Genomic DNA, 27,718 nt, shown 5'->3' with positions numbered 1-27,718 from the left:
ACTTAGTTAGGCAGAGAGGTTTGTAACATTTTCTAAGTATTTGGGAGTCTACAATAAAACAACTACTTTTTAAAAAATCTTCCTAACATTTTAAGAAAATAATTTTGTAGAAGTAAGTACCTTGCTTAATTCTGATTGTGTATAGAAGTGGTAAATTTTAAGATTTTGACTAAATCAGACAAATTCTTGATTATGAGTCTAAGAAATGTGCGAATCAGCCCTTTTTACCAACCATTAAAAGAACTCAGTAAATCACAGTGAAAGACAGCAGAGAAAACTGCCAGACTGACCATGGAAATAACTAACAAGCAAGTGCTAAAAATATTTCACTCATCACATGATGCAATGAAAATCAGAATAAGGCTTTTTCTTTTTTCTTTTTTTTTTTTTTTTAGTGTAGAGGCTAATACTCAAGATATGGAATCAAAAGCAACTTCTAACAAAGAATGTCAATGATTACTAGAAATGAGAGTATCAGTCATATGGTGGTGTGTTCTATTTAGATTAAATGATATTCAAATGCAGTTAATTCTTGGGAAAAAATTTCCTTCCACACACATTCTTAAAGCTGACTTTTTCATTGTGGAAATGATTACAGCTACTATATCACTTCCATAGTTCTACATTGCCATCTCAGTGATTGATGTACTTTACTTCAATAAGCTACACCGTGAGTAGTTCATGTTCCAATATCCCAATTCTGTAGCAGTGCTGGTTAGTCTGGAGTTATTTTACATTTTCAAGAATAGGCAAAAAAATTCCTACTTATACTTTACTTCACACATATCTGAAGATCAAAAATGAATCAGTAACATTTTTTGATGCAAAAAAAATTTCAAGTTATTTAAAGATACAATATTTTTCATTACTACATTAAGTTAAAACAAAATAGCTATGTCATTATACTTTGCTAAAGCTGACCTGTCATGGCCTAAATTCTTCAAAGATATTATTTTCACCTGCTTAAATCTCTACACAGAAGGGAAGTACCAGAAAGAAAAATCAACACCATCTAAACTTTTCCCCCGGAATTACTTCCATTTTAGCACCATATTGCAGAGGAAAGGGACAGTAAAGACCATGTATACAGCTGCAGAAACTGCCAGACCTGTCTCAGTAAATGTCAAGTCATGTTTGATAATGCAGAATCAGCCAACCCAACTCCACACTTGGTCTGTGCTTACGATATTATTCCATAGTCTATTAAAAATGATTCACTAATGTAACCTTACCATCTATTCAGCTGTACACTAAAGATTAACTGTAAAATATTATCTACATTCATCCTTTCAGAAACCTGTGACCTGATAATAATGTTACTGGAATAACAGAAATATTCATTATATTATTAAGCATTCATTTCTCTGAGTGACAAAAAATCTACATCATCGCACAGAGAAATGATTGATCTAAGATTTTGAACATGCACTTCCCCTAAGCTAAGTGCTTATTGATCTGTTTATGTAAATGCCTCACAGTAACACTGTCCCTGACAGAATTAGACTATGTACAAATAAATAAGAGATTATTCCTTTAAGCAAGGAAAATTTGACACTTGCATTAGTTGTAGGTTTCTTCATATGTTTACTTTGGCATTCTTGATGGATTTCAGTCACAATTCTTTAGCAATGCAGAACCTTACCTCTATCAATGGCTACTTCTGAGAATGATGAAAATTGCAACAGCTAAACTGCATCCCTGATAAGAATAAACAAATAAAACCAAAAAACCTCTCATTTTTCTCCTGAATATCAAAACAAAGCAATTATCTCAGTATTATTTTCAAAAGATAACCTTTTAGTTAAGATCATTCCATATACTCTTTGCATCTGCAGAGGCACTAGACATATGCTAAAAGAAAGATTCTTACTTGGTGTTTGGTCTTTCTTAGAAACAAACGCTAGAACAACCAACCCAACATGACCAAGCAAAACCTGGAACAAACACTCCAAGGCAACTCAGTCAATAATGTCAGACATGCTAGAGTACAATAATAAGTTCAGATAAACCCTTTTTCAGCCACATAAAAGATCTATTACTCCAGAAATTCACCACCAATCTCAGAGTCCTTCTTAGCAGGCTCTCTACAGTCTCATCATATACTTTGAAATCAACTACTACAGTTTAATCCTCACATCTATATCCTCAGAGACACTCAAATCAGAATTGGATAAGGTACTGTACCAGGGTGTCTCCCCATTCCTTTTTATATCTTCTGTCCTGCAATCCTCTGGGTCAAGAATCACTGGACCTTGTGGATCTCTTGTTCCTTAAATGTGACTGGTCACAATAATCACATTTTCAGTAAGATACAGACATTCTCAGGATAATCTCAGACATATATTACTTCTAGAGCAGGAAAAGATCTTCAGCTAAACAGCCAAATGCAACCCAACCTTAGCTGTAGCAGTACTATTACTTCACTACTCTGAATTTATTTGTAAGGATAACTTCATTTTCCTTCCTCTTACTCAAGCTGGCTTCCTGATGTGACAGCATACGCCAAACTCCCTTTGGCAGCAACTCAGTAACTGCACTCATCTTACATATCTTATCCTTGGTAACATAGGAGTACACTAAAGATCTGCAGCAAGCCTATTACAATCAATAGAAGAACATGAAAGTGAGTTTATTGTCCACACCACACAGAGTAAGAAGAAAGAAGGCAGAAATCAAAAAACACCATTGTTTCAAAGACTAAAACTCCCTTCTTTTAAAGACTAAAGTATGAATCATACATGCAATAAAACCTTTGGATTAGGGTTTTTATCAGAAGCGATAATATTAAGTTCTATTACATCAGGAAGCAAGAGAATTAAAAAATAACAAATCAGAAAAATAGCATGAGACTGCAATAATATTTTGTTCTTTGAATGATGTTTTCAGGAAATTCAATGATTTTTCCATTGACACATCATACTTCACCACTGTGAAGCACTACTTCCCTTTTCTATGCAAGGAGCAGGGGAAAGGAAAAAAAAAACAACCAGATTTAGACTCACATACATATTTAACATGTTACTTTATGTTGTGCTGAGAAGGAAAGATGTTTCTGAGAAATAAAAAAATCAAAACCCAAAAGAACATGTTTTTCACTGTCTTTTGATACTTCATTGAACTGCTAAACTCACAGAATCACTGAATGCTAAGTTGGAAGGAATATCTGGTGATCACCTTGTCCAATATTCATGAAAGGTCACCTAGAAAAGGTTCAGGACTATGTCCAGATAAAGGAATTCGGAAGATCTATTTTGTCTAATGCAGTAACTAGCTCCTGGATGACAGGATAAGCTAATAGACATCTACATAAATCTGCTAAAATATATAGCACATGGAAAACCTGAAACATATACTAGGGTGTACTAGTCTAACAGTTATTTTATTTGGGCCACCAGGACAAAAAATGCAAAAAATAGCTTTCACTGATTTTTTTGTCCTTGTTTTTTTAAACAAGGAATAAACACTGGGGCTTGGGGGGCTTTTTTTTTTCAGGCGAGTTGGGGTGGGTTTTTCCAAAAGAAAACAATTGAAAAATTTTGTCACTATCATTGGTTCCATTATGTACAATCACTTCTTCTCAAGGAATAGAAAAGTATGTGTCTTTGTAAATATTCAACTATACCAAAATAAATTCAGGTTTTAAAAATTTTAAAAAAAAAGGTATTGTAAAGATAAACATTTAGTAAAGACCAAAGTAGAACAGACCTCTCTGACCTGGAAAAAAGATGCTGTCTAGAGAAATTACACATGTATTGCAGGGAATTCCACAGTATCAGAAAATCTTTAGCTACAATACAATCTGTAGTTAACACTCCACACTTTAATTTAGGACACCACTTTCATGGAACATGGAAACAATTTACTTGGGGTTTAACCCCTTTTAAAATGGAGAAGCAACAGAACTGACAACATACCAGCTTTTTTCACTATTTGGAACTTTGACATTTCCAAGACTACCTTAAATCCCTCTTAATTCACAGAGGCTTATTTTTTTCATATGAACAATGCGTAAGGACAACAATAGCTGCTTCCTATGCTGCATGTGCTATTATTTTTGTACTCCCAGTGTTTCTTTCTTCCTCTGCATTTCTCACTTCAAGATTGAAGAAAAGAAAGCTTTTTAATGGCAATAGTGTTATGCTCTGGGTGACCTCCTATTCTGTTGAAGAGACGGATATCCAGAAATCTGGCACCTCTAAAGTGTTCAGCATGAAGACTTTTGATCATCTGTAGTAGTTATAAAGCCAACTAGGCATAACATCCTTTTGAGCAACTTAACTATCAAAATTCAGACACTCATTTCTGCCTCTAATCTTAGAGAAGCATTAAGAAATCTTTCACTGCTATGGGTTCAGTCCTGTAGGAAGTGATGGCCCAATATAACTGGGTTAAAATGTCTATTAATTTCCTAAGGTGAAAGAACTTTAAAGTACATGCTATATATTGCCTTGCTCAAACTCATGGCAATTACTACACAAACCTAGCATCACACTTAGGAATTTCAATAAAAGATCAATGGCTACTTTTCAGGCAGCTAATTTTCAGGCAGAATTATCATAGCAGAGAGCATTTGGTCTTCAAATGATCGCATTTCTCTTCCATATTGGAAGCAGTAAATTCTGTATCAACTCTTTTCTTTCTGACCCTTTTTAAATTTTATGTAAAATGAAGACTGAAATGGAAAACAAAATAATAAAAACATGAACATTTAGTCTATTTTTATGGCTTATTACTTATAAAAGAGTTGTTGAAATCTTTTATGTGAGCTTTTATATACCAAAATTCAAAGGAAGTAACTGGCCATGGCCATGCAACATACACTTACTAAATATTTATTCTGAAGCGCGCTTTTTCCTCTCAGATTTTATCTGGCATATTTACAGTAGCTATGTGCAGACCTATGGTATACTTCTGTAACTACACGAGTTTGTCATAAGAACAAATCATACACACAAAATTGTATACTGCCTATCCCTTTTATAGATAGAAAGAAATTTAAAAAAAATAAAATCCAAACACAGACACATCCGTTTGAAAAAACATAAAATCAATTTGCTCTTACGTTCTGTATTTTACAAGAAACTCCCCTTTTAAAAGAAGCCTTCTAACACTGAGACCATGCATGGGATTCAACTTAATACACCTAGAAGTGCTTTAAAAAGTGCTTTTGGATGTCACACCATCTGTAAGCTGACTGCAAGACCACAGAAATAACCAGAGGCCCAACCAGACACTCCAAGGCATAGAGACTACATGTTAAGGGAACTGAGTTCCACATGCTATTTTCTGTTGGTGAGAACAACCTTTGAGGAACTGCCTGAAAGGAAAGGCTGGCTTCTGCTTCAAGGCATGAAAACTCAGAAACACTTAGGTCCTTTTGCAATTGTGTACCTTTCAATCTCAATTGTCCTGACAATTTAGATTTGACCTAGTTACCGGATGTCTGAATTGAGAATTGTCCAACCAGGTAGTAGGGTACACAGAAAGAAGCTTTAACTTTGGCTTGCCTATGTTTGACTCCAGGTGTGGTAACACTAATATTCATCCAGAAAGAAGAAATTATACAGAAAATATCAGCTTCCCAATCAAAGTAGCAATTGTTCATTGATCTTTTCTAAAAGGACAACTTCTCCAATGTATATTGCTACACTGAGACAGACTACCACTACAGGAAAATGGTGGGGCAGTCTGTGATCTAAGATGAATTTACCATAATTTTTTTTCTTCTAATTCTGCTAATATCCACCTAGCATCTCACTAATTCATATAGGCTAGAAGAAGAGACTTGAAATATGTTCTATTTTTTCCTTCTGTTTAGAAGACGTGAATTCACTGAAATTTTAGATGCAGGGCTACTGAGAATGGCTTGATGATTTTGAAGGCAGGGTAACAACAATAAAGTCTTATAGCATACAGTGAAAATTCAACACATAAAACCCATGAAAACTTCCAGTGTTTTTAATAGGTTCTAATTCATCTGCTTTCTGCAAGACTTACCTTTACTCCAGCTTTGCTGGAAGAAGTATCACTTGCTGACTTTACAAGAAAACAGAGTTAAGAGAGAGATTTTCCAGAGAACTTTCCCCATTAAAAAAAGGTGAAAAAAGTGACTTCATGACAGAAGAGGGAAAACTCCATTTAGCTTATAGTCTTAGTAAAAGCAGACATTTGGCAAAAGTGTCATAGAAACACATTAGAAACAGTCAATAAAGCAGATGCCAAGCTCAACAAAATAAAAAAAGTTCCATCACAATAATAACAAAAAAAACACCAAACCCTTAGCATACTGATATTTTCAAGAACAACATTCAGGCATATGTTTAGATGATTAAAATGTTCCATTTTATGTGTCTTACAATAGAGGTGGACTAATAATTCAGGCTGAGGGATTTTCCAAACATACCAGTTTCAACATGCCAAAACAACTGTGAGTTTAGAAACATTAACGTATTTCTCTAGTTCTTGCTGAAACATAAAACTAAACAACCCCTCCCCCCAAAAAACAATCATGTGAATCATGACCACACTATGTATTAATAATGTCATAGTATATGAACATTATAAACTACCAAAAGAATTTTCCTAAAAGTAATTTAAAAATTAATACAACTAAAAAGATTTCAATAGTATGTTTTCAATAAAAACACAGGTCTCAAACACGATGATGCATCCAAATCATTTTCATTTGATCTACTTAGCATAAAAAAACAAGTAAGTATGTTCTGCATCTATGTGATTTACTAGATCAGAATGTTCTTTCACACTGTTCATCTCCAGTTTTTGTTTTATGTTTTATCACATTAGAAAATGAATCACTTATAATTTACTTTGCTTTTATTATTTTTTTTTTTTACAAAGGCTTTGGGGAGCAGTCAGCAGATGCAGGGAATAGAGAACAGCTTAATTTACTGTCACTTGAAAGAATCTGAAAACAAAGGAGACATCAATAGATGCATTGGACCAAGTCATCAAAATTTGCTAGTATTCCATACACTAAAAGACTGGATATTATGCAAAGCAGCCAGACCTTTCTTTGTTCCATTCAAGGAAATCATATAGCTAGCAGTCTGATAAGATAAAGATCACAAAACAGAGGAGTATGCAATAGCTACTGCCCTTTATACATTCTCCAGTGAAAATACTGGCTTCAGCAGGAGTCAGGGAGAAAGCTATTTTTTCCCCCATTTTGTCATCTTTTTAAATTAAAAAATACATTTCCTATTAAATTACAGAAAAATAACTAGCCTTCAAATTTGATTTCATAAATTCTCTTCCAGCACTACAGAGGTGTAGGGTAATACTTCAATGGATATAACAACAAGATGTTTAGCCCCTCAACAGAGCTCGAGTACACCCTATAAAGTTGGAATTTTAAAAGGTACTCCATTTTAATATAAAATTACTGTTCAAAAAGACCTCTAGTATTTTTCTGTCCTCAAATATGCTAAGACATTTGAGCAAGACTTGGAGAAAATCAGATTAGAAATAAAAATAGCTATTCACTTACACTACCTTTCCAAGGCACTATGAAGAAGGGACATATTTTCAACTGTCATTGGTCAGCCATGGAAGTTCAGGCCACAAGTTTCATCTGAAAGTAAAACTTCAGAAGAAAACCACTACTGATTATGAAACCCAGGACCAAAACAATGGCCACTCTTTTCATGCTTGCAATGGCAGTGATAGCAGATCAGCACTATGCTCTGCTATATGCTCCATCAGAAATTTAATATCTCAAATATCACTAGAAGTACTCTGAGAAGCTCCTCAGCTGTATTAAACTACACCTCAAAATCCCTCAAAACCACAACTCTCCCATAACAAAATAGACCAAAGAAACAAAAAATAAAAAAAATCCTATAAAAACTTTCTTCATTATTAAGCTTTAATCTGTGCCCAAAGATCAGTTTTGCACAAGTCTAGAAAAGCCTCTCCCCAAGAGCAGGGTTTACTACTTGTACTACTTGCAGTGATGATGCCTGATACTTTAATCAGAGCCATCTTACTGCTATAGGCAAAATTTAATTTTTCAAGATGGTGGATTAAGGGTCAGGATGCTGTGCAGCTTGTACCATGGGGAATGGTAAATGAGGAATAGGAGAAATACTCAGATCTAAAGTAAGGTAAAAGGCTCAGAGCTAGGATGCAGACAGCGGGGCGGGTGGGGGGAGAGGGAGATCCCTGTAGAACTAGGTTTGATGCTTCTCTACAGCAGAAACAGAAAAATTGAGGATAGCAGCAGCATTGCTAGGAATTGCTAGCCAGCTGTGTCACTGCACAGTAAGAACTGTTTTCTGACCATTGAACCCTTCTCCCTCACTGGCAGCATCAAGCTTCTCTCTCCAGGGCTCTGGCTCATGCGAGGTAGAAAAGGGCTAACAGCTATTTTGCCCTGCAGAGTAATCCACTGCCACAAGCGACCGCCTGCCATGCCTGCGGCAAAAGACAACCCTGATTTCAACAAAAACATTGTAGAGATGGGGATGAGAACAAACCTAAAACAGCAGCAAACTCAAATTACTAAACTTCTTTTTATTTGGCAACACTGCTACAATGTACTTTTCCAAAGAATTATATATCCTATACAGATGCTAAATTTCTGTACTTTTTCAAATGTAATCAGTATCGTTCTCAGATACACTGTAGTTTAATGCAGGGTAAACCCACTACTTCAATCTCTCTCCCATATTTACTAATTACTTGTATTTTCCTTTTGATTAAGTTGCTGGTTTGTTTTCATTAACAGTCAGACTCTTCTGCATGATCAAACCCAAAAAATGTTACATTGAACAGCAGTCCTGTAACAGATCACCTGGTAGGGTGACCATGACTATTTCCAGACCCTTCCTCAGCCTCTGTTAAGCCAGTGACAGATTGCATTTATTAACAGGTCAGTGAATAAATTAATTCCAGGGCACTGAAAATGATGTTCACAAAATGAAAAGCGGCCTTGCTGACATTGCTTCACTATTTCTAGACAGTGTGCTTGAACACCAAATAAATCTCACAACTTGGATGAGTGCCAAAAACTAGTGACCTAGTTTCATTAGTGTGGGAAAAGACTAGCAATTGGTCCTAAGAGAGCAGATTACCAAAATAACTTCACACAAAAGCATTCCATAAAGAATTTTCTTTAAATCAGACATTTTCCAATCTAACAAATCACTGAAAATCCTGTCTCCCTTGAAATGTCAGTCTGAGATCCATTAAATTCTAAAGTTAAAATGCATTTATACTACTCATGCTGACATTCCTATACAACACTTCGATTAAACAGAATAAATATTATCTTCTTTCCATCTCATTATCTCTTTCCATCTCATTCATAATAATTTAATACTGCTTTAAATCAAAACAGCTTTTGCATTTTCAGTGAAAAATGTAACACTTCAGGCTTAAACAAAAAGTTTTACTAATAAAAGTAAGTCTATTTTTAAGCAACAGTAATCTGCTCAGTAATCTTCCTTGATTAAAAATTCCTTGGCTCCTCTTCAAAAAACACACTGAGCATAGATGAGCTCAACAGCTGTCAACATAATTTTTAGGAACTTACCAAGTATTGTTGCGTCTATACTAGCCCCCATTTATACACTCCAGCTGGTCCACCAGAGCCCCACTCCCAATCCTTCGCCTCCAGTAACATCTATATTGAGATGAAGACATTTTGAAGAGGGGAATCTTAATAACAACACAAAGTAAAAAGATATTTTCTCTCTTTTCATCTTTCCAAAGCCTGTTTCTTTCTGTAAATTGCCTTCCATTCACTAATACAGCGAAGTGCAGAAGATAAACTGAAATACTGTAAGAAAACTATTACAGCACTGGTAAAAATCCCAGAACATTCTTTCCTAAGTCAGACTTGAACATGACATAAGCAATGCAATTCAATTAATTTCACCCAGCAATCCCTGCTTACAAGTTCTTACTAACGCATGCCAACGACAAAACCGCAACTGTTCTCTGCGTGCCACGCGCAGTGAGGGTCACTTGTGCAATGACTTACACAAGAGGTCTAGAATTTATAAAAAGGCTGAAAAAAAATCCATGATCATTTAATCCCCTCAAAACGTTGGGTTTTCTTTTATCCTCCGGATTCCCTCTGGATTCATGGCTACTGAAAAAATCCTAAAGGATGATCATAGCTTTTGCAAGCTTTACTGTGGCAAGCACTCATGTCAATGGAAACTTTGAGCAAATAATGTCATGAAGACTGGTGACTAAGTTTTGGAAGGACATACCCATCACTTAAAAATGCTGCAGCAGCATCTGAGCAAAAAATAAGCATAATGAAACCCGATACTAACAACTTTCTTGTTAATAAACCATTTATGTACGAGTATCAATGGGAAAATTTCAGCATCTTACTTCTTTCTCCTCAGTTATTAAAACCTTTCAAAATCCTCGTGTTTGTATCTCCAACTCATTTTGTTTTTCTGCCATTGACTTCCTGATCAGTGTGCATATTTTTTTACTGCTTTTTCTCTACTACACCTTCTGTCTCTGTGAACAATATCTTTGTAGGCTATGATCCCAGCAATGCGGACAGGCTTTGGCAGTATCATAACTAGGTGCTGTCAGCTGTAGACTTAAAAATAATAAAGGGAAGGCATGGGGACAGGAGGATGCACCACGGGAGCTGAGTCACTTTAAAACACTTAGAAGTGGGTAATAAGCTGTTTGATGACAATTTATGGAGCTTCTTTATCTCAGCCATAAAAATCATGCAAGTCTTCTACACATACTTTTTTTCTCATAACTAAAATGCACATTTGGTCACAGAATACTGAAAATGACCAAGCGATATGTAATACGATAAGCTACACAGTTTGCATCCAATGTCCCATCTTCAGCATCTTGTACTAAATTGTGTCTATCATGGTACAGATTAACCAGCTTCTTAACACTACAAGGAGTATTTTCATCACCACTTTTACACATCTCATCTAGTGACACACCAAGAACTAAAATTAAGAGTCTGTTTCTAGGGTTGTCAATGCAGAGAGATGGGATAGGCACTAAGCCTCCCAAAATTACCTAGATGAATAATCTTCTTTACTCCTTTTTTTTTGCTGTATTCTACTGCCCTGGTATGTTTTTCATGCATATATACTGGTAATTTGGTAATAATATATATCTGCTTGATTCTATACTAAAAAGAATCTGCTTGATTCTATACTAAAAGATGAAATTAGGATTTTCCCCCACCATCTCAAGTTTTTAGAAAACTAATTCCAAACCCAAACTGAGTTGCTTATGCATTTTCATCTTCATTCCTCATTGATTCTTTAAGGTTAATAATTTTCTTTACTTCACTTACCGATTTCCTCTATCTCTTTTTAAACTCCTAAGGAGTTTCTTTCTCCTTACCACTTTTGCTACTGTAGAGACAGGAAAAATCGAGCAAAAGCTGCCTGAGTTTGTAAAATAGAGTGAGTTAGTGCAGCTGCAGGAAGAAAGGACACTATTGAGACAATATTTAATCTCTGACAATAAGCTGAAGCACCAATAAGACTCTTTATACAGGAACTTAGAAATGCAGTCAGAAAAGATACAGAACCTTAAAATTCAGAAAGGCTGACCATAGAAGAGGCTGAGCCTAAAAATCTAAGCTGAAGATTTTTGGTTTAGCCTCTAGGCCACCAGAAGGAGTCAAGTCCTTAATTTGGCCAATATTTACTTCCAAAATGCAATATTTTTTTTTATTTAAAAAGAGACCAAACAACCAAACCATCAATTTTTAATAGAAAATTTCATGCAATTCTGTTTTCCATATCCAGCAAATTTTAATTTTTCCCATGCCCCATTTTTCCCGAGAAACACCAGCTAGTAGTACTTGGTCTTCCTTTTGTTTTTGCATAAGCTTAGAAATGAGATATTGAAAGAAAATAATAAATAAAACTTCACATGAAAGTGTGCCATTGGAAGTTTCTATTATGATTTTCAGTGGACAAGAGAGCTTGAGACAGACACTAGGTTCTGGTTTTAGGACATGTTTGGAGAACAAAAGGGTGGTCTTGTACAAAGGCTTTGTACAACTTTTAAAATTAAGTCCAAACTTAATGCAAGGGGCAAATTATTTCATCAAATGCATTCATGAACTCTGATAGATTTATATGAGTCAATAGGAAACTCATTTAACTGATTACATGCAAGTCTGTACACAGGTAATTTTTATATTTTAACTCTCTTTGAAAAAATATTAAGTTCCTTAACTAGCAGCATTTTAGATAATTCTTTTCTCTATTTATTTTATTCTTTCTATGTCCTCTTCATATAAGTGCCCCAAGAGAATATAACCTACTTTGCACCTATGTTATGAAACCTAGTGTGAATTTCATACATATTGTTACAGTCTGCCCAGACCATAATTTCTATTCTGTGTCATACTATTTTAATATATGTGGTGAGAAAAATCAAGCTGCAAAAGCAAAGTTTGGGTTTGCTTTGTTTTCAAAGCTTTACTGTGTAGTTCCCTGCAGAACAGAGATGGTCTGGAAAAGATACAAATGTGACAGTACAACCCATGCTCAGTGAAAGAGTACCTGAATGGGGCTTCAGTCTACATTACTTAAGGAGGACAGAAGAAAACAAATAACTTGTTTCACTTTTTCATTTCTCTGGCTGTCATTCAAAAATGCGCAATCCATGAATCTCATAAAACAATATTCCAACTCATGAAAGCTTTCTTATATACCCATGATAATTAGGAAAGTAATTGACAACATTGCTCAGGTTGTAACAACAAATTTTAGTAAAAACAGTACTCCAAAATTCCATCTTGATACACCAAAAATAGTAACACTTTAATTTTTCAGCATTTATCCAATGCTATTCCTATTATTGATGAAACTGAAATAGAAATCTAAAGAATATCTTAGCAGTTCATTGTAAGGTTTTGAATTGGATTTCAACTTGAAATTGACATTCAATTTAACCTTTACACTTGGCTGAATTGGACAACTACTTCAGTTAGCAAGAACATGTTCTGTGTGAGTTTTTTCCATGCAGAAATTCCCTTGACATCTTTCTCATCCAAAACAGAATTTTTTTTTTAGCTTTCAAGTAAGCACTGCAACAGAGAAAAAAAAGATGTTTTTGAATGCAAAGAATTAAGGAAAATATACTATGATTACCTAAATTTACTTTTCATTCTTACACTGGTTTTCTTCCTATGCAAAAAAGCCTAACATTTCAGTGCTCCTATCTCTTATTTTATAGTCTTATAATCTGCAACCTCTGTAAGCCTCCAAATACAATTTGAAGTCTAGAAAAATGGCCCAAACAATATTGTTACCAAAGTAAGGGGAGAATAGATAAATTCTGTAATTACATCTCCTTTGTTCTATATTTTAAAGACAAAACCAGTCCCATGCCCTACAGTTTGAAGTTTCAGTTTCACCTTTGGAAAATAAGGTTTAAAGCAACTTTTAGATAGAACATATGGTTTATTTACAAAGACCTTCTTAGACAGTTAGTAGAGGGTTTTTTTTGTTTCCTCCCTTTTTTTAAAAAAAGTCTTCTAAATAAAATATGCTTTTCATCTGAATGCTCTCAAGGAAAGGATGATCCCGGGGCTATGTGCTTGGTTTTTATTTTAATATTAAAGAGTGGAAGACAGCTTGGTAATGAAATAGTGAGATTTCTGGGAGGAGCATGGAAGAATAAAAGCAAAATTATGATTAAATGAACAAAGCCTTGCTAATTAAAATGCCTTTATAAACACAACAAAAAAAAAAAGAGTGACAGCTGCAAGTATGCAGGCCTATACCCAGTTTTTATCTAGCAATGTCAAATTATCTACTTCCACAAGTGTATTAATTTCAATTAAGGTACTTTTTTTTTTCTTGATGGAAACATAATTGTTGATGTATGCCAATACATCATTTGGCTTACACCAAAATCTTCTGTGTAAATAAACTGCAGAAAGAAAATACAAATTATATTTTATATATATGACTGTCTTTTCTACTTCTTGCTATCACAGATTACTTCCCCTTGTGAAACCAATGTATCTTGTTCTATTACTAGAGTAGGAAGTTTATGTATGTTCTTTGCAAGTACTTTTATCTTCACCATAACAGATCTAATACTGAGTGGTATATAAATACAATTCTAATAAACAAAAGCAGACCTGCCTGAAAGGCATCATCTATCAATTGCAGGCTTAGTATGACATCCACCATGAGAATTTAAAGATAACCAAATTACATCACAAATTGAGACAGTTTTAAAAAGTAACAAAGCAGAAAAACAAAGGACTTCAACAAAAAAATGCTCCAAAAGAAAATTTTTGGCTGAGGAGAAAGTTGTCACAGAAAAATACTTCCTTTGCAAGCTGAGAGACATCAAAAACTATATTCAATTAATGACAAATATTTGCACTTTTTTAAATGTCAGTTTGGGAAACAAAACAAAGAGAATGAACACAATTTTCTTGTGTAAAAAGATTCTGCCCACACTACTTTGAGTTCTGTACAGACACAGGATTACACAGAAAATAAGTTGTTTAAACAGCTTTTAACTAAAAGACCAAAAAATAGTAACTCCTTTTAGCAATGAATAGCTTTGAGAAAAGTCACTCTGACTGATAACAAGCATCTCCTTAAACTGCAAAGCTAATGGAGTGTGGTTTCTCATGAAATTCTGTCTCACACAAACTACTTGCTGTCCACTGCAATGCATATTCTGGGTGAAACATTATCCACAGCTAAGATACACAACAACTTCCTCCTGTGCCCTTTCTTGCATGCCAAAGAACAGGTTAGTTCATGCTGAAACCTTTCCTGAGGCCAGTACAATTCTCCCTTCATCTGTCCACCTATTTTTAATAAAATTCTGGGGAATGTTTGTTTTTGCAACCTCTACCCTGTAAACCACAAATTCTACCACAACAGGCTAACAGACACTGAGTTCACAGTGAAGAAATCTGAGGAATAGAAGGGATGAACAAACCCATACATACTCTGAAATACAATACAGCACAGAAAAAACAGTCTAAGAGGTCTTGGACTACATGGAAGATAATTTTCTGACACAGTTGGTGAGTGAGCCAAGAGGCCAGGTGCCCTACTGCTATTTATGAACAGAGAAAGATGATTTGCTGCTCGGAGGCCATCTAGGGCACAGGCAACTATGGAATGATAGTTTTCAGTTCTCAGAGCAGTAAGGAATTGAGTCAGCAGACTCGCCACCTCAGACTTACAGAAGACAGACTTTTGCTTGTTTAGGAGACTATTTGATAGGGTCCTTTGGGAGGCAGTCCAGAAGGGCTAAGGCTTTCAGGAAGGCTGGACATTCTTCAAGAAGAAAATCCTAAAGCCAGAGGAGCAGATCATCCCTATGTGGCAAAATAAGAGTAAGTGGGAAGGAAGACGAGCCTGACTGAACAGAAAGTTTTGCTGGAACTCCATAAAAAAAGAAAAGTCACTAGGGAGACAACCCCTTGCAATGCTTCAAGTTTGAGTCAGAGTGGCTAGAAAGCTGCCTAACAGAAAAGGAACTGGGCTGCTGGTTGTCAGCAGCTGAACATGAGCCAGTTGTGCCCAGGTGGCCAAGAAGACAATGGCATCCTGGCCTGTGCCAGCAAAAGTGTGGCCAGTAGTACCAAGGCAATGATTGTCACTCTGAACTTGGCACTGGTGAGGTCACCCCTTGAATCATATGTCCAGTTCTGGATCCCTACAGGAAAAATATTAAGGCGCTGGAGCATGTCAAGAGAAGGGCAAAAGAGCCAGTGAAGGGAGCACAAGTCTCATGAGGAAGTGCTGAGGATTGTTAAGCCTGGAGAAAATGAGGCTTAAGGGAGACCTTATTGCTGTCTCGAATGATCTGAAAGGAGGTTGGGGTCAATCTCTTTTACCAAGTAACAAATGCTTCAAGTTGTACCAAGGGAGGTTTACACAGGATATCAGGAAAAATTTAGTCTCTGAAGGGTTGTCAAGCACTGGACAGGCTGTCCAGGGAAGTGGCTGAATCACTTGAGTGGTGTAGATGTGGCACTTAGCAACATGGTGTAGTGGTGAATTTGGCAATGCTTATTTGACAGTTGGACTTCATAGGCTTAAAGATCTTTTCCAACCTAAATGATTCTATGACATGTTTTTTTGTGTTGGCATAAGACCACTTTTACAATGATGATTGGCAGACTCTCCTTAGAAAACAAAAACCTTCAATACTCATTTTCAGGTAAGTTTCCCATCACCAAGTTACTAAGCTTTTCTCTCTGTTACGTATTTCAACTAGTTTCAAGATTCTTTGAATCTTTCCTTCCTTACTAGAAAGTGAGCTGTACTCAAGAGGAAAAACAGAAAGGTTTTCTACTTTTCCTAGTTCATTTTCTGGAAGTTTAAGCTTTTCCCACAGTGCAGAAAAACTGAGTTTAGATTTCCAAATTAAAAAGGATAATCCTGTTCCCTCACAATGTGAACAGCAGGTCTGTGAACATAGCTATTGTATAAAAGAAGGCACTGCTGTCATCCCACTTGGTCTTGCTATGTCATCTGTCATGGATGAATTTTCTGAGGAGATTCAACCTGCTATAATACAGCATACTCTATAAATGCCTACTTGGTCAACACCCTCAGCAGACTTAGAAGGAACAATTCATTTTGGTTAACTCAACCAACTCCTGCTCAAACTTAGCCTTTAGAAAGTTGCAGTACATCTCTGCATATTCAAAAGAAAAATTTCTTGCACCTGGGAAATCTGTGTTTGTCAATAGACAGCACCTTACTGTGTCTTTTGACAACCACATTTTATTAAGAATGGAATAAACTATAATATACAACAAGGTCCAAACCTTAACAGCTGATATGCCCTGGATCTATATTTTAATTCTACTGAATTCTAGTAACAATCTTCTAACACAGCTCTTTCATTATAAATTACTGGAGTATTAAAAAAGCAAACCCTCACAGTATAAACATGTTTTCCACATAGCTTCAAACACCCATATTAATTATCACCCTACTTAAAGTTACATCTATCACACAGCTGGCAGCTGACAGACAAGAATAAAAACAGTAGCTTGCCACGGTACAGGGACCTAGCTCAAAGAAGTAACTCAGTTTGCCAGCAGATTTCAGGTGTACTAGATGGCAGCAGAAATCTATGTAGGCCTCTTAAGCCTTCAGCTCACTCTTCAGCTCCACTCTGCAGTTCTGTTTTGGCTCAGAGCAGCTTGAAATAAACACTCTCAGAAAATACTCCATTAACCCATGATACCTACGGTTCAAGTGTGTATATCTGGCATCTCTACCTAAATGAGATGTCCAAAATTCCTTCACTCATTCTTCACTTTCTTTCTGGTGCCTTTTACAAAAGGCACAATCAGTTACTATTAGGATGATAAGAAGCAAAAAGGACTGAAACGCTGTCATTGCTCAACAGGACTGGTGTAAGCACAGGCTGATCAGGAAAAAGTTGTGATTACCTCAAATATATTCAACAAAAATAGTTGTCAGAAAGGCTGATAGGAATAGGAGAAAAAAATTCATCACTGAAAGTACCCCAAAATGTTGTAAGTTGGAAAGTCAATGTAACAAGATTAAATCTGTGACATTTTGAAGGACATACACCTGAAGACATACACCTGAATCATTATTTTAGGATGAGGGAAAAAATATTTCAAGCCTCAGTCTTTATAAATAACAGTAAAATATTCTGAATGAAACTTAAAATGAATCAGTTAACTAGCATTTTAAGGTAAGAGCACAGAAGTTTGAAACATCTATAATTAACTGAAGACAAAGAAATGAGACAACCTCAAAAAGTTGAATACAGAGAATATATGGAGAATTTGAGCTGAATTTCTTGAGATCGAGAGTATGTTTTCAAAACTGGCCTACAGAATTACTTAGGGAAGGAGGGAGTGGGAGGACAAAGAGCAAAAACCGACAACAAAGATAAACAACATAAACTTCTGTCTTTTTATTCACTAGGACTTATTTCCAAGGCATATTAATTCATGACAACACCACTATCAGTAAATACATCTTTAAAATCATCTGCATTATTATCTTTATCCTTCACAAAAAAGAAACCAGACAACAATCATAACTGTTTTCCTTATGTAAAATGCAGCTCTGACCACAGAAAGTGTTGACTGAAATCACATCTCAACAATAACCAAAAGAATACAGCGATTGAAATCATACAATAATTGTCTAGATTAATCATAGGATGGGACAGTTTTATATACAAAGTTCATACCACTACTGCCATTATGGTTGATTTTACTGGGTTTTTTATGTGACCTGCAATGGTGTCCACTAGAACTGAATATAGCGTTTTCAAAATAGGTTCCACCAATTAGAAAGAAAACAAGAGCAAACAAACAGTATAAAGTTCCCAAGAACTCCCAGAAATGAAGGTAAAAAATCACAGGGATGCACTTTTTTCCCAGCTACTACCCTTTTCCCAGAGCAGCAAATATCTTAATTCAAGTAGCAACAATTGATACATAAATTTAAAATATAAGGTTTTGTAACAAGTCCTTGAAAATTATTTATTACATAACGTTCATTCACCTTGAGTATGTGAAAAGCAGGTCAACTGGCCTTCAAAATAAAAAGAAGGTTTTGACTCAAAAAATCTTGGCAAGGTAACAGATTTATCCAGAACTATACTTCTAATTCTTAAACTCTTTACAACCAATATACAAGCAGCTTGAAAACCGAATGTGAATCTAAAGTACCAAATGTTATGTGAAAGTGGATCTTAATTCAAATAATTGGTTTTGTACACTGACAGCTAATCCTTCTTCCTTGCTTGATCCTTCGTAAAATTATGCAGCCTTCAGATCAAGACATTAAATGTCATTTAAAGAATCACTCAATGTTGACTTAGTTAATGAAGACTTTGCTTAAAAACACAGTATACAGGTGACTGTCTCTGAAGATAAGAAATACACTTTTTAATTAATTTTGGTAAATATTACAAGCAGTAAGGCATAACACATGCTATAATACTTAAAAGAAATATAAGAATAAGCAACATAAACAATTCAAAATCTAACACTAAGTATGTATGTTATTTAGTTATCTGTGGTAGCAAAAGCAAAACATTCATACCTGCACCTGGAATGATCGCCAACTTTGTTTCAACTAGGCCCATTTTAGCAGAAGACGCTAAAAAACAGAATGTAAAGAAGTTCTTATTCTAATGTAGAAGGAAAAAAAATCTATGAAAATACATCATGATGACCCAGAAGTTTGCTAATATATTAAGTTTTCTTTAAAAAGAAAAATAAATCACTTTTTAAAGAATTTGTTTATTAAAAAAAAACCTTCAAATAGATTCAACTGATCTGCTTTTAGTGAAAGATCCAACCACTTCCATCAAGGCAAATTCAGTACTTAAGTCATTTTCACATAGCAAGTAAGCAATAACACTGAGTAATGAGACTTACATTCAAATGGAAAGTACTAAAAGAAAATGGATGTTATTGCTTAACATCTTAGAATGCGGTAGAATTCTGTATCTGATTATTTGAATTCTTTAGGTGACAGAATATTCTCTAAAGCCAAACAACATTATAAATCCTAACTTACTGGCTCAGAATGAAGTATCCATTTACTTTCCATCAATAGGCTTTACAGTTCTGACAGCTCATTAGCTCAAGGTTCCTCTTTTCAAGAGTGGTTGTCACTTTTAGAATTTAATTTCTTATGTAATAATACACTTACTAGCAACTTTTGTTTCTTCTCTGCACTCTGTTTAGATAAAATCAAGTCTCCATCTAGAGCACTTCAAACGCACAAGAATTAAAAAAAAAAAAAAAGAAGAAAAAAAAAAAAGAAAATAGTTGCATGACCCTTTTGGCAAGACTGATAAAATTAGTGTCAGAAGAATCACATAAATGTTTAAAAAAACCAATCCAGCTAACAGAGTTAAGTCGTTATAAATGAAACATTTGCAAGTACTTAGACAGGTTTCTGCTAAAGCCCTTTCAAATAATGGGTTATAAACAATGTCAAATATCAAGTAAGTTTTATAAGACTGTTGCCACAGACAGATTAGTCAAGCCAGCTGTAACACTAATAACCCTACATTCCATAGCAGTATTCAGACCTACCTGCCACCCGTATATCACAGGCTAACGCAAGTTCTAGGCCACCACCTAAGGCAGTTCCATCTATTGCAGCAATAGTAGGTACAGGCAGATTAGCTGAAAAAGAAAGTACCAATTAACACCCACTTCATAAAGAACACCTCTGAAAAGTAATTTCATTAGTTTTGCTCATTCTACAGTCATACATTTCAAAGCTAGAAATTGTGTCTTGACAGTCTCAGACCACCACTGGCAATAATGGTCATTACCATTGCCCCTTTTCTCCTGTAGAGCAGCAGCTAACAGCTTAATAGAGGTGGGAAACTCTTCAGTTTGACAAACAAATGCACATACTGCCAGCACACATGACAGGTAGCAGGGCTCTAGAGGCCTGTCAACCATGGTATGGTCTGTATGTAATTTATCACCAGTGTTCTGACACAAAAAAGTCATTTAAACAATCAGCCTAAAGTACTGCTTTTCACCTTCTGCAAATTCAAGTTCTCTTCATCCCTATTCACCACAAGCTCAAAGTTTGATGAAAAATGCATTTTAATTTTAGAAATACATTTATATATTACAGCTTTAATTATATTTAATGTAAGAGCTAGCCATTTTAAAATATACTCAAACAGTAGTCCAGTAGTACATTGTTGCTACTAAAGTTTCAAAGATAGCCAAAAGCAATTCATTAGCCAGACACTTGGGTGTACAGCTTTTTGAAATGTTAAATCAGGTCTTGACAACAGCTTTTTTTGCAGATGTTAAAAAACATTTTCTTTGTTTTTAATGTTTCAGCTAATTTAATTCAATGACCAGTTCATTCAGTTTCATTAGCCACAAATAGAAGAGGAAAAAACTATTCTACCAAGACATAAATGAAAATGATGCATGAAAGACTTTAAAAGACTTATTTCCTTTTAAAATCTAGAAGGGTAATATGAAAAAATATTAATTTAAAATTAATTAAAAATATGAAGAGTGAGATCTAGAAGGGTAATAAAAATTATTACTTCAATGTATTAATTAGAACTTTTCCTAGTGGACTAGCTAGTTCTAAATTTATAAATTGTGCTACCTAGCTTACCTTTTTCTTGTCTGACAAATAAATTTCAGATAACTTCATTCAACAAAAGAATCAATTAAATATTGGTATACATCAGCATGAGAATTATCATACAAGCCAGCAGTCTCTCACTGGGTAACAAACAAAGCACATAATTAAACAAAAGTTATTTTAGCTGCAAATTGACCTGCTTTTATGATTAACAGCTACTGAAAACCCAATTGTCTTTAAAAAAAGGAACAAAAACTTAGCAATGCTTTTCAAGATTCTATTAGATGCTTTAAAACAAAGTCCTGGGTTACTGGTTTAGATTATTATTATTATTATTAGTGACTATCTGAATCTATTTCAGTGCCAAAAGAGGCTACTGATTACTGTTTGCAAGAGCTCTTTCAGTGACTTAAAAGAGCTCAAGGTATCCATTATACCTGCCATCTGCCACAGAAGGCATAGGAGACAGGGGAATAGTAGAAAAATCCGCTCTTCCTCTATTTACTTCTTCTTAGTTATATGGAAAGGCAACTCTCATTTCCAACAGGGCACGGCTCCTGACAGAAACTTATAACCCTGTCAACACAACCAATTTACCAAACAGTCTTGCAATTTTGCTAGCTGACACAGCTAGCCTTTCTCCTAAAGAAATATGCCTTTGCCTTGGGTAAATAAAAATAGTTTGCCTGAACATGAAGGTGGGGTCATTGTTAACTGCAGTTTCCAGCAGTTACTGCCTATATGAATGTTCCATTTATCAGAGACTAGCAAACACTATCTTGAGAACTGTTTGCATGGCTTTTGCAGTACTCCAAGGCAGAATACTTTCCTAAGATAAGCAACTTCTGGAATTAGCTATGGTGCAATTCAAGTAGACTATTACATATGGAAATGGAAGTTACAAAATGAGCATTATAAAACACCTTGGTTTCAAGAATTACAGCCAGCTCCTATCACAAAATAATAAAAAAATCATAATTCAAGGGGATAAAAAGCAGTTTGACCATGTTAGAATCATCACTTCTCAAGGACATTAATTTGAAAGGATCACCTGATATAAGAGTTGACAATGAATGAAAGGCAAAAGACAAATCCCCTGTAACAGCCTTGTGTGTATCTATTAAATGAATTTAAGAAATTAATCCTTTTAACAGGTTCTTGTGAAGCATCAGAAAAACTAGCATAGAAAAAAGTTAGTAATCACTTGGGATTGTAAACTGAGTTTCCAGGCCACACGAACTTTTTAGCAAGGGTGAAGTTTCCTGGAGTATTAGTATTTTGTAGCATAAGAAACATGTGATCACATTTATCTCCATGATTTTAATGTACAGCTGCCAAAACTGTTGAGCCCATAACAAAAGCAGAGATATGTTTGACAAATAATGCCCCGTAGGCTTAATTGAGTTGTATGCACTCAAACTTTAGGAACATTAAATTACACATATAGACAGGTCAATCTCCACATGATTCTACATGATAAGGCTCATTTGCTATGAGTGATAAAAAAATATTTAAAGCTTTGCCAAGAGGCTTAGTGGTTTTATGCTTTAACATTCCACATTTTTGTCACAGTTCAAATAACAAGATACAAATTTTAGGCAATTGTTGTACTACTACTCATTAATTCTAAATTCTAGACGTGATTCAGGTTTATCAGGGTGCCATCATGAGCTGCATAGTGAAAAAAAAAAAGGAGTTTAAGATATATATAAAAGAAACAGATTAGCTAAAGTAAATGAGTACAACACAGAGACAATGTATATATAAAGATTAAAGTTGTTAGAAGTAATTAAAAAGACTAAGTAATGAGCAGCATTAAACTTTAGTTAGAGAATTCCACTGAGTTACCATAGCACATCAAAGTGTGGACTGTGAGCTACTAAATAATAAGGTAGTTCATAAAATTAATTCAAAAAGGATCACTTCATACTTCTAATGTAAAACATGCTGCTTATTCTGTAAATACAGGTTTGTTCTGCACATAAAACACGTCCCAAGCAAATGCCAAAAGTCACATCCTAATGTAACATCAATGCTTAATTATATTACAGAAAAGTAAAGTTCTATGTACAGTAAAGAAATAGAAGGGTCCAATTCATTTTATGTTATGTCAGCACAGAGCCAGACATAAGACAAAACCACATCCTTATATTTGAGATCACAAAAGCAGAGACTTCTAGCTGGAGAAGACAAATGTGAACAAGCTCATTAAAATAAATTTCTTGCATAAGTTGTTTAAAGAATAATCTCTTAGCACAGAAGCTGACAAAGCCTGTACAAAAGGATGTTTACTGGTCGTTCAAGACATGACACAGGTAGAGTGACCATCAGGTAAACTGAAGAACTTCAGTAAGAGAAAATAAACTTAGTAACATTAGGTACCTCAACTAAACCCATAAACAGCTCAAACAAAACAGAAAATATGGCAGACAGCAATATAAAGAAATGAACCTGCTTCCTATTCTGCAGTAAATGTGAACTTTCAGCTAAACTTCAGAAATACATCCCTGATAAGCATACATGTCACATGTAGTTTTAGATTAGGTGGGCTGGCAGCATCTTGTAGTCTTGGGATATTCCCAGCTTTCCTGTGACTCTTCACTACTGAAAGGTATAGAATAGAGTAAGTAAACTCACCCATGGTTTTGCCATGAGTACAGAATGTCACAGGAGGAGCACTTTGCAATTAAGCATATAAAAACACATGTAATGTGTTGGAAGTAATTTCAAAGAATCACAGTTGTTCTGAGGCAGGTAATTGTTATTTCACCTTCAAGTGACTTCCCACATGTCTACTGCTGCTGACTAACAAGAGATTTCCTTCCTGCTTAGAGACCATGATATGACAAACAACAGGCCAGCATATAAATACAGGCACCTGGTCTGGAGGATTTGACCACTAAATAGTTTCTCAGATGTGTGCCGTAACACCCACACAGCTGAGTCATACTACTGCAGATACTGACATTCCCCAAATAGAAAGTAGAAAATGCCTGGATTCTACTGACCTGAATCATAAATGACTGTTTAGACTTTGCACTAATTTTTAAGGAAGTTCTTATAAAATTACAGATATGTAAGATAATAGCTGGGAGGAAACAGGATTACATGTGACACTTTCTTAGTAACTGTCATGTAGCCTTTTTTTATTCCTACACATCATTATTTTCTCTTTAATGACAAGAAAATAAATGGTCTGATCAACAAGGAAAACCTGTGTTCCAAGTTAGTAAGGATGAAGGAAGCATGAAGAATGAATACATACAGTAAAAACAAAATGGCAACAATTCACATATGAAAGTAGCCTTGTTTTTATGAAACATTATATACACAGATTTCATATAAAAGGCAAGAAACCACATTCTTTAGCTGGTGTCCCATTACTCAAAGGAAGACCTACTGCTAATGCTGATCCCTTACTATGAGTTCCTGAAACAGGTAGAGGAAGAATAATATGGTTATTCAGAATTCCAGACTTTATGATTTGTGTTCCTAGTCAACCTGCATAAACTTGCCCCAGCTGATTAACTTAAAATATTTAACACGCAGGAAAAATAAATTACAAATTCAGAATATATCAAGTTCAAAAAGACCAACCTCCTAGGAATGTCCTCCTTGCTTGCTAAAGAAATTCATATATGTAAGATTTTCAGTAAGCAACTGTACCACATACTCATATAAATGGAAAAAAACCCCATTCCTGAGCTAGAAACAGGATTTTGAGATTTAGACTATTCACGTGCCAATGAAGTACATGAGAATCACCCAATTGTAGCCTGGCAGCTGTTGCAATTAACCTGAAGAATATCTGCAGTACTCCCTTCATTCAGCTAAGATGTAGGAGTCATCATTAAAGAAATAAGCTCTAATAGACATAGATTACTGCTTCTCTAAAAGTAAAAGTTCTGCACTGTTACTGCAGTACCACTTGCAGTAACAGAATCAGAAAATTCCATGAAAGTCCACTCAAGCCCTAAAAATGCAAAAATTCTATTATAATTAGATACAATTAGATGTAATGAGATATATAGATATATAGATATAGATATAAAATTAACTTCTTATTTCTTAGTTAACTTAGATATAATTAATTTCTATTTTTGAAGTACTTTTTACAGATTAGGGGAAATATTTTCAACTCAACTAATTATAGCAGTCAGAATTTAGTATCTACAAACATTCAAATGAAGCCCAAGTTTAAAGCTTGCCTTTTTATGCATTTGATACAAAATATTAATGAAACGAAAGACAGTCACCTTAACTTCCCTTGCTATTATTCCTGTGTTGTCCTGTAGCTGGAAAATGTTAAAAAAAGGTCCTTATTGTGCCTTTCTCATCTTTATTCAGTGACCTCATGCAACCAACCTTCAGAAAGAACAGCTATCCAGATATAAACCAGAAGCTTGTCACTACCTCTAGTACCTACCGAACCAGATTCAAAACCCTGACTTGTCTTTAATTATGAGCAGAAGAATTCTTGTTACCCAGAATGAAACTGGAAGTAGTGAACATACTTTACTTGCCTCAAAAACTGTGGGTATCCATCTAAGACAGAAGTAGCTACAAAATTCAATTTTAAATAAGAACACAACTGAATTGCCACAGAACAAAGAAAAAGATTGTCCAAGCTATTTATTCCACAGGTCCATTTCTGATTATTTGACAAATAAGGTTGATTAGTGAACAGCTTACTAAGACAACTTCAGGGGGCATTTCCAGCAAGTAACTTTTCCTTTTGCATAATGAATTTTATAACTCATAAAGCCAAGAGGATGAATTGTACAAAAGTATCTTGCATACTGTCAGTATTAGATGGAATACTAGAGGAAAGTATGCTATAAATTGAGGGAGATTAACAGTTCCAAAATTTGTTATTTAACTCTAGCAAATTAAGAAAGTGTGACAAACATGTGCCTATGTATGTCTGCAGCACGTGGGAAACCCTTAAATCACAGAAAAGCCAAGGCTGAAACAGAGTTCTGGAGCTTACCCTTGTCCAGCCTGTCTACTCAACCAGCATCACCTTAAACAGGTTGCTCAAGCTCATGTCCAGGTGATTTTGGAAGATCTCTAAAGAGGGAGACTTCAGAACCACCTGAGTAACCTGTATCAATGTTCAGTCCCTTCACAGTGAATAAGGACTTCCTGATCTCAGGGAGAATCTTTTCTGTTCTGGTTTGTGCCCATTGCCTCTGGTTGTGTCAATAGACACCGTCAGAGACAGCCCAGCTCCATCTTCTAACACTCTCATACATCACTGAGATCACCTCATGAGCCATCTCTTCCCTGGTCTGACCTTGCTCAGCCTTTTCTCACGCAAGAGAAAAGGCCCCTTCAGGGCCCTTCACTGGACTTTCCAGTAGCTCTGCCTTTTACTTAGAAAGGAGCCTAGAACTGGTCATAGAACTCCAGCAGTGGCCTCACCTGTGCTGATGAAAGAAATAGGATCACCTCCCTCAACTCTTGGTAACACTGATCCTAATACAGCCCACCATACCACCATCCTTCCTGGCCACAATGGCACAGCACCATCTCACATTCAACTTGCTGTCCCACCCAGACCTGCAGGGCTTTTTGTGCTGCTGCTTTTCCTGTCATTATCCCCATAATGTACCTGGTGCATGAGATTGTCTGCATTTTGATTTGTAGAAACTATTGAGGTTCCTGTTAGTCTGTTTATCCAGCTTGCTGAGTTCCCTCTGAATGGTAGCACAATCCACTCCTTACGATTTTACATCATCAGCAAACTTGCTGAGTCTACATTCTGTCCCATCATCCAGACCATACAAGATGTTGAACAGGACTGAATCTGGCGCTGCCTCTGGGATACAGACTGGCTAGGGGCCTCCAAGCAGACTTCATGCTGCAGATGCACTGTCTGTACCCATTCATTTAGCCAATTTTCAATAAATTTCACTGCATTTTCATCAAGTCCATACTCACCAGTTACTCAGCAAAAATTTTACAAGAGGTACTGTCAAAAGCCTTACTGAAGTCAAGGTAGACAATATCCATGTTTCTCAATCTAACAAACAATGAGAAACAATGTTTCTCATCGAACAAACTCTCGCTTCATCATAGGTTGTGAGACTGGTTAAGCAACATTTCCCTCCTGTGACTCCACCTTATGACTTCACCTTATGACTTTCTTGTCCCTTGTGTGCCCAGTAGTAGTTTAGTTTCCACATTTACTTGTTCCAGAACCTCTCCAAGGACAAATTTTAATCTACAGATAAGAAAGCTCCCTCTTAGTACATTTCTTAGTACATTTATTTAAATGTAGTAACAATGGAGACTTCAAATTAATAAAAAGAATGGTCACATGCTCCCTAAATGTTTAAATACCAGTAAGTGCATATGTGTAGATAGATTCTATGATTGAAGGTCACCCATTAGGAAAGCAAGAAAGAGGGAAAAAGAGTCATATCTTAAGAGTGAGAATGTCAAATAAAGAATTACAAATTTTAGTCTTGCTATTACAAAGCAATGCACTTTTTAACATACCATTTATCTTTAGTGTATATTTCAACCAAAAATAGCTTAAACTCCTATAATACTGCAAGTCTATGGGGTGATTCCTACAGTAGCATTGAAAGGTTTGAGATCTGTTA

General features: G+C 35.4%; 1 protein-coding gene across 1 annotated transcript in view; it reads right to left on the bottom strand.

Annotated features, from left to right (window-relative positions):
* Positions 1–27,718, bottom strand: part of AUH (AU RNA binding methylglutaconyl-CoA hydratase) — a 120,222-nt gene that overhangs the window by 41,983 nt on the left and 50,521 nt on the right. Inside the window, exons 5-6 of the mRNA XM_059492064.1 lie at positions 20,075–20,167; positions 19,071–19,127 (exon numbers count right to left, since the gene is read on the bottom strand). Of these exons, the coding sequence (XP_059348047.1) occupies positions 19,071–19,127; positions 20,075–20,167 (150 nt within the window). The remainder of the gene's footprint in view (positions 1–19,070; positions 19,128–20,074; positions 20,168–27,718) is intronic.

The sequence above is a fragment of the Ammospiza nelsoni genome, chromosome Z (genome assembly GCF_027579445.1).
Source record: "Ammospiza nelsoni isolate bAmmNel1 chromosome Z, bAmmNel1.pri, whole genome shotgun sequence".
NCBI classification, from domain to species: Eukaryota; Metazoa; Chordata; class Aves; order Passeriformes; family Passerellidae; genus Ammospiza; species Ammospiza nelsoni.
Note: the sequence above shows the minus strand (reverse complement) of the source record. Positions and strands in the feature narration are given on the sequence as shown.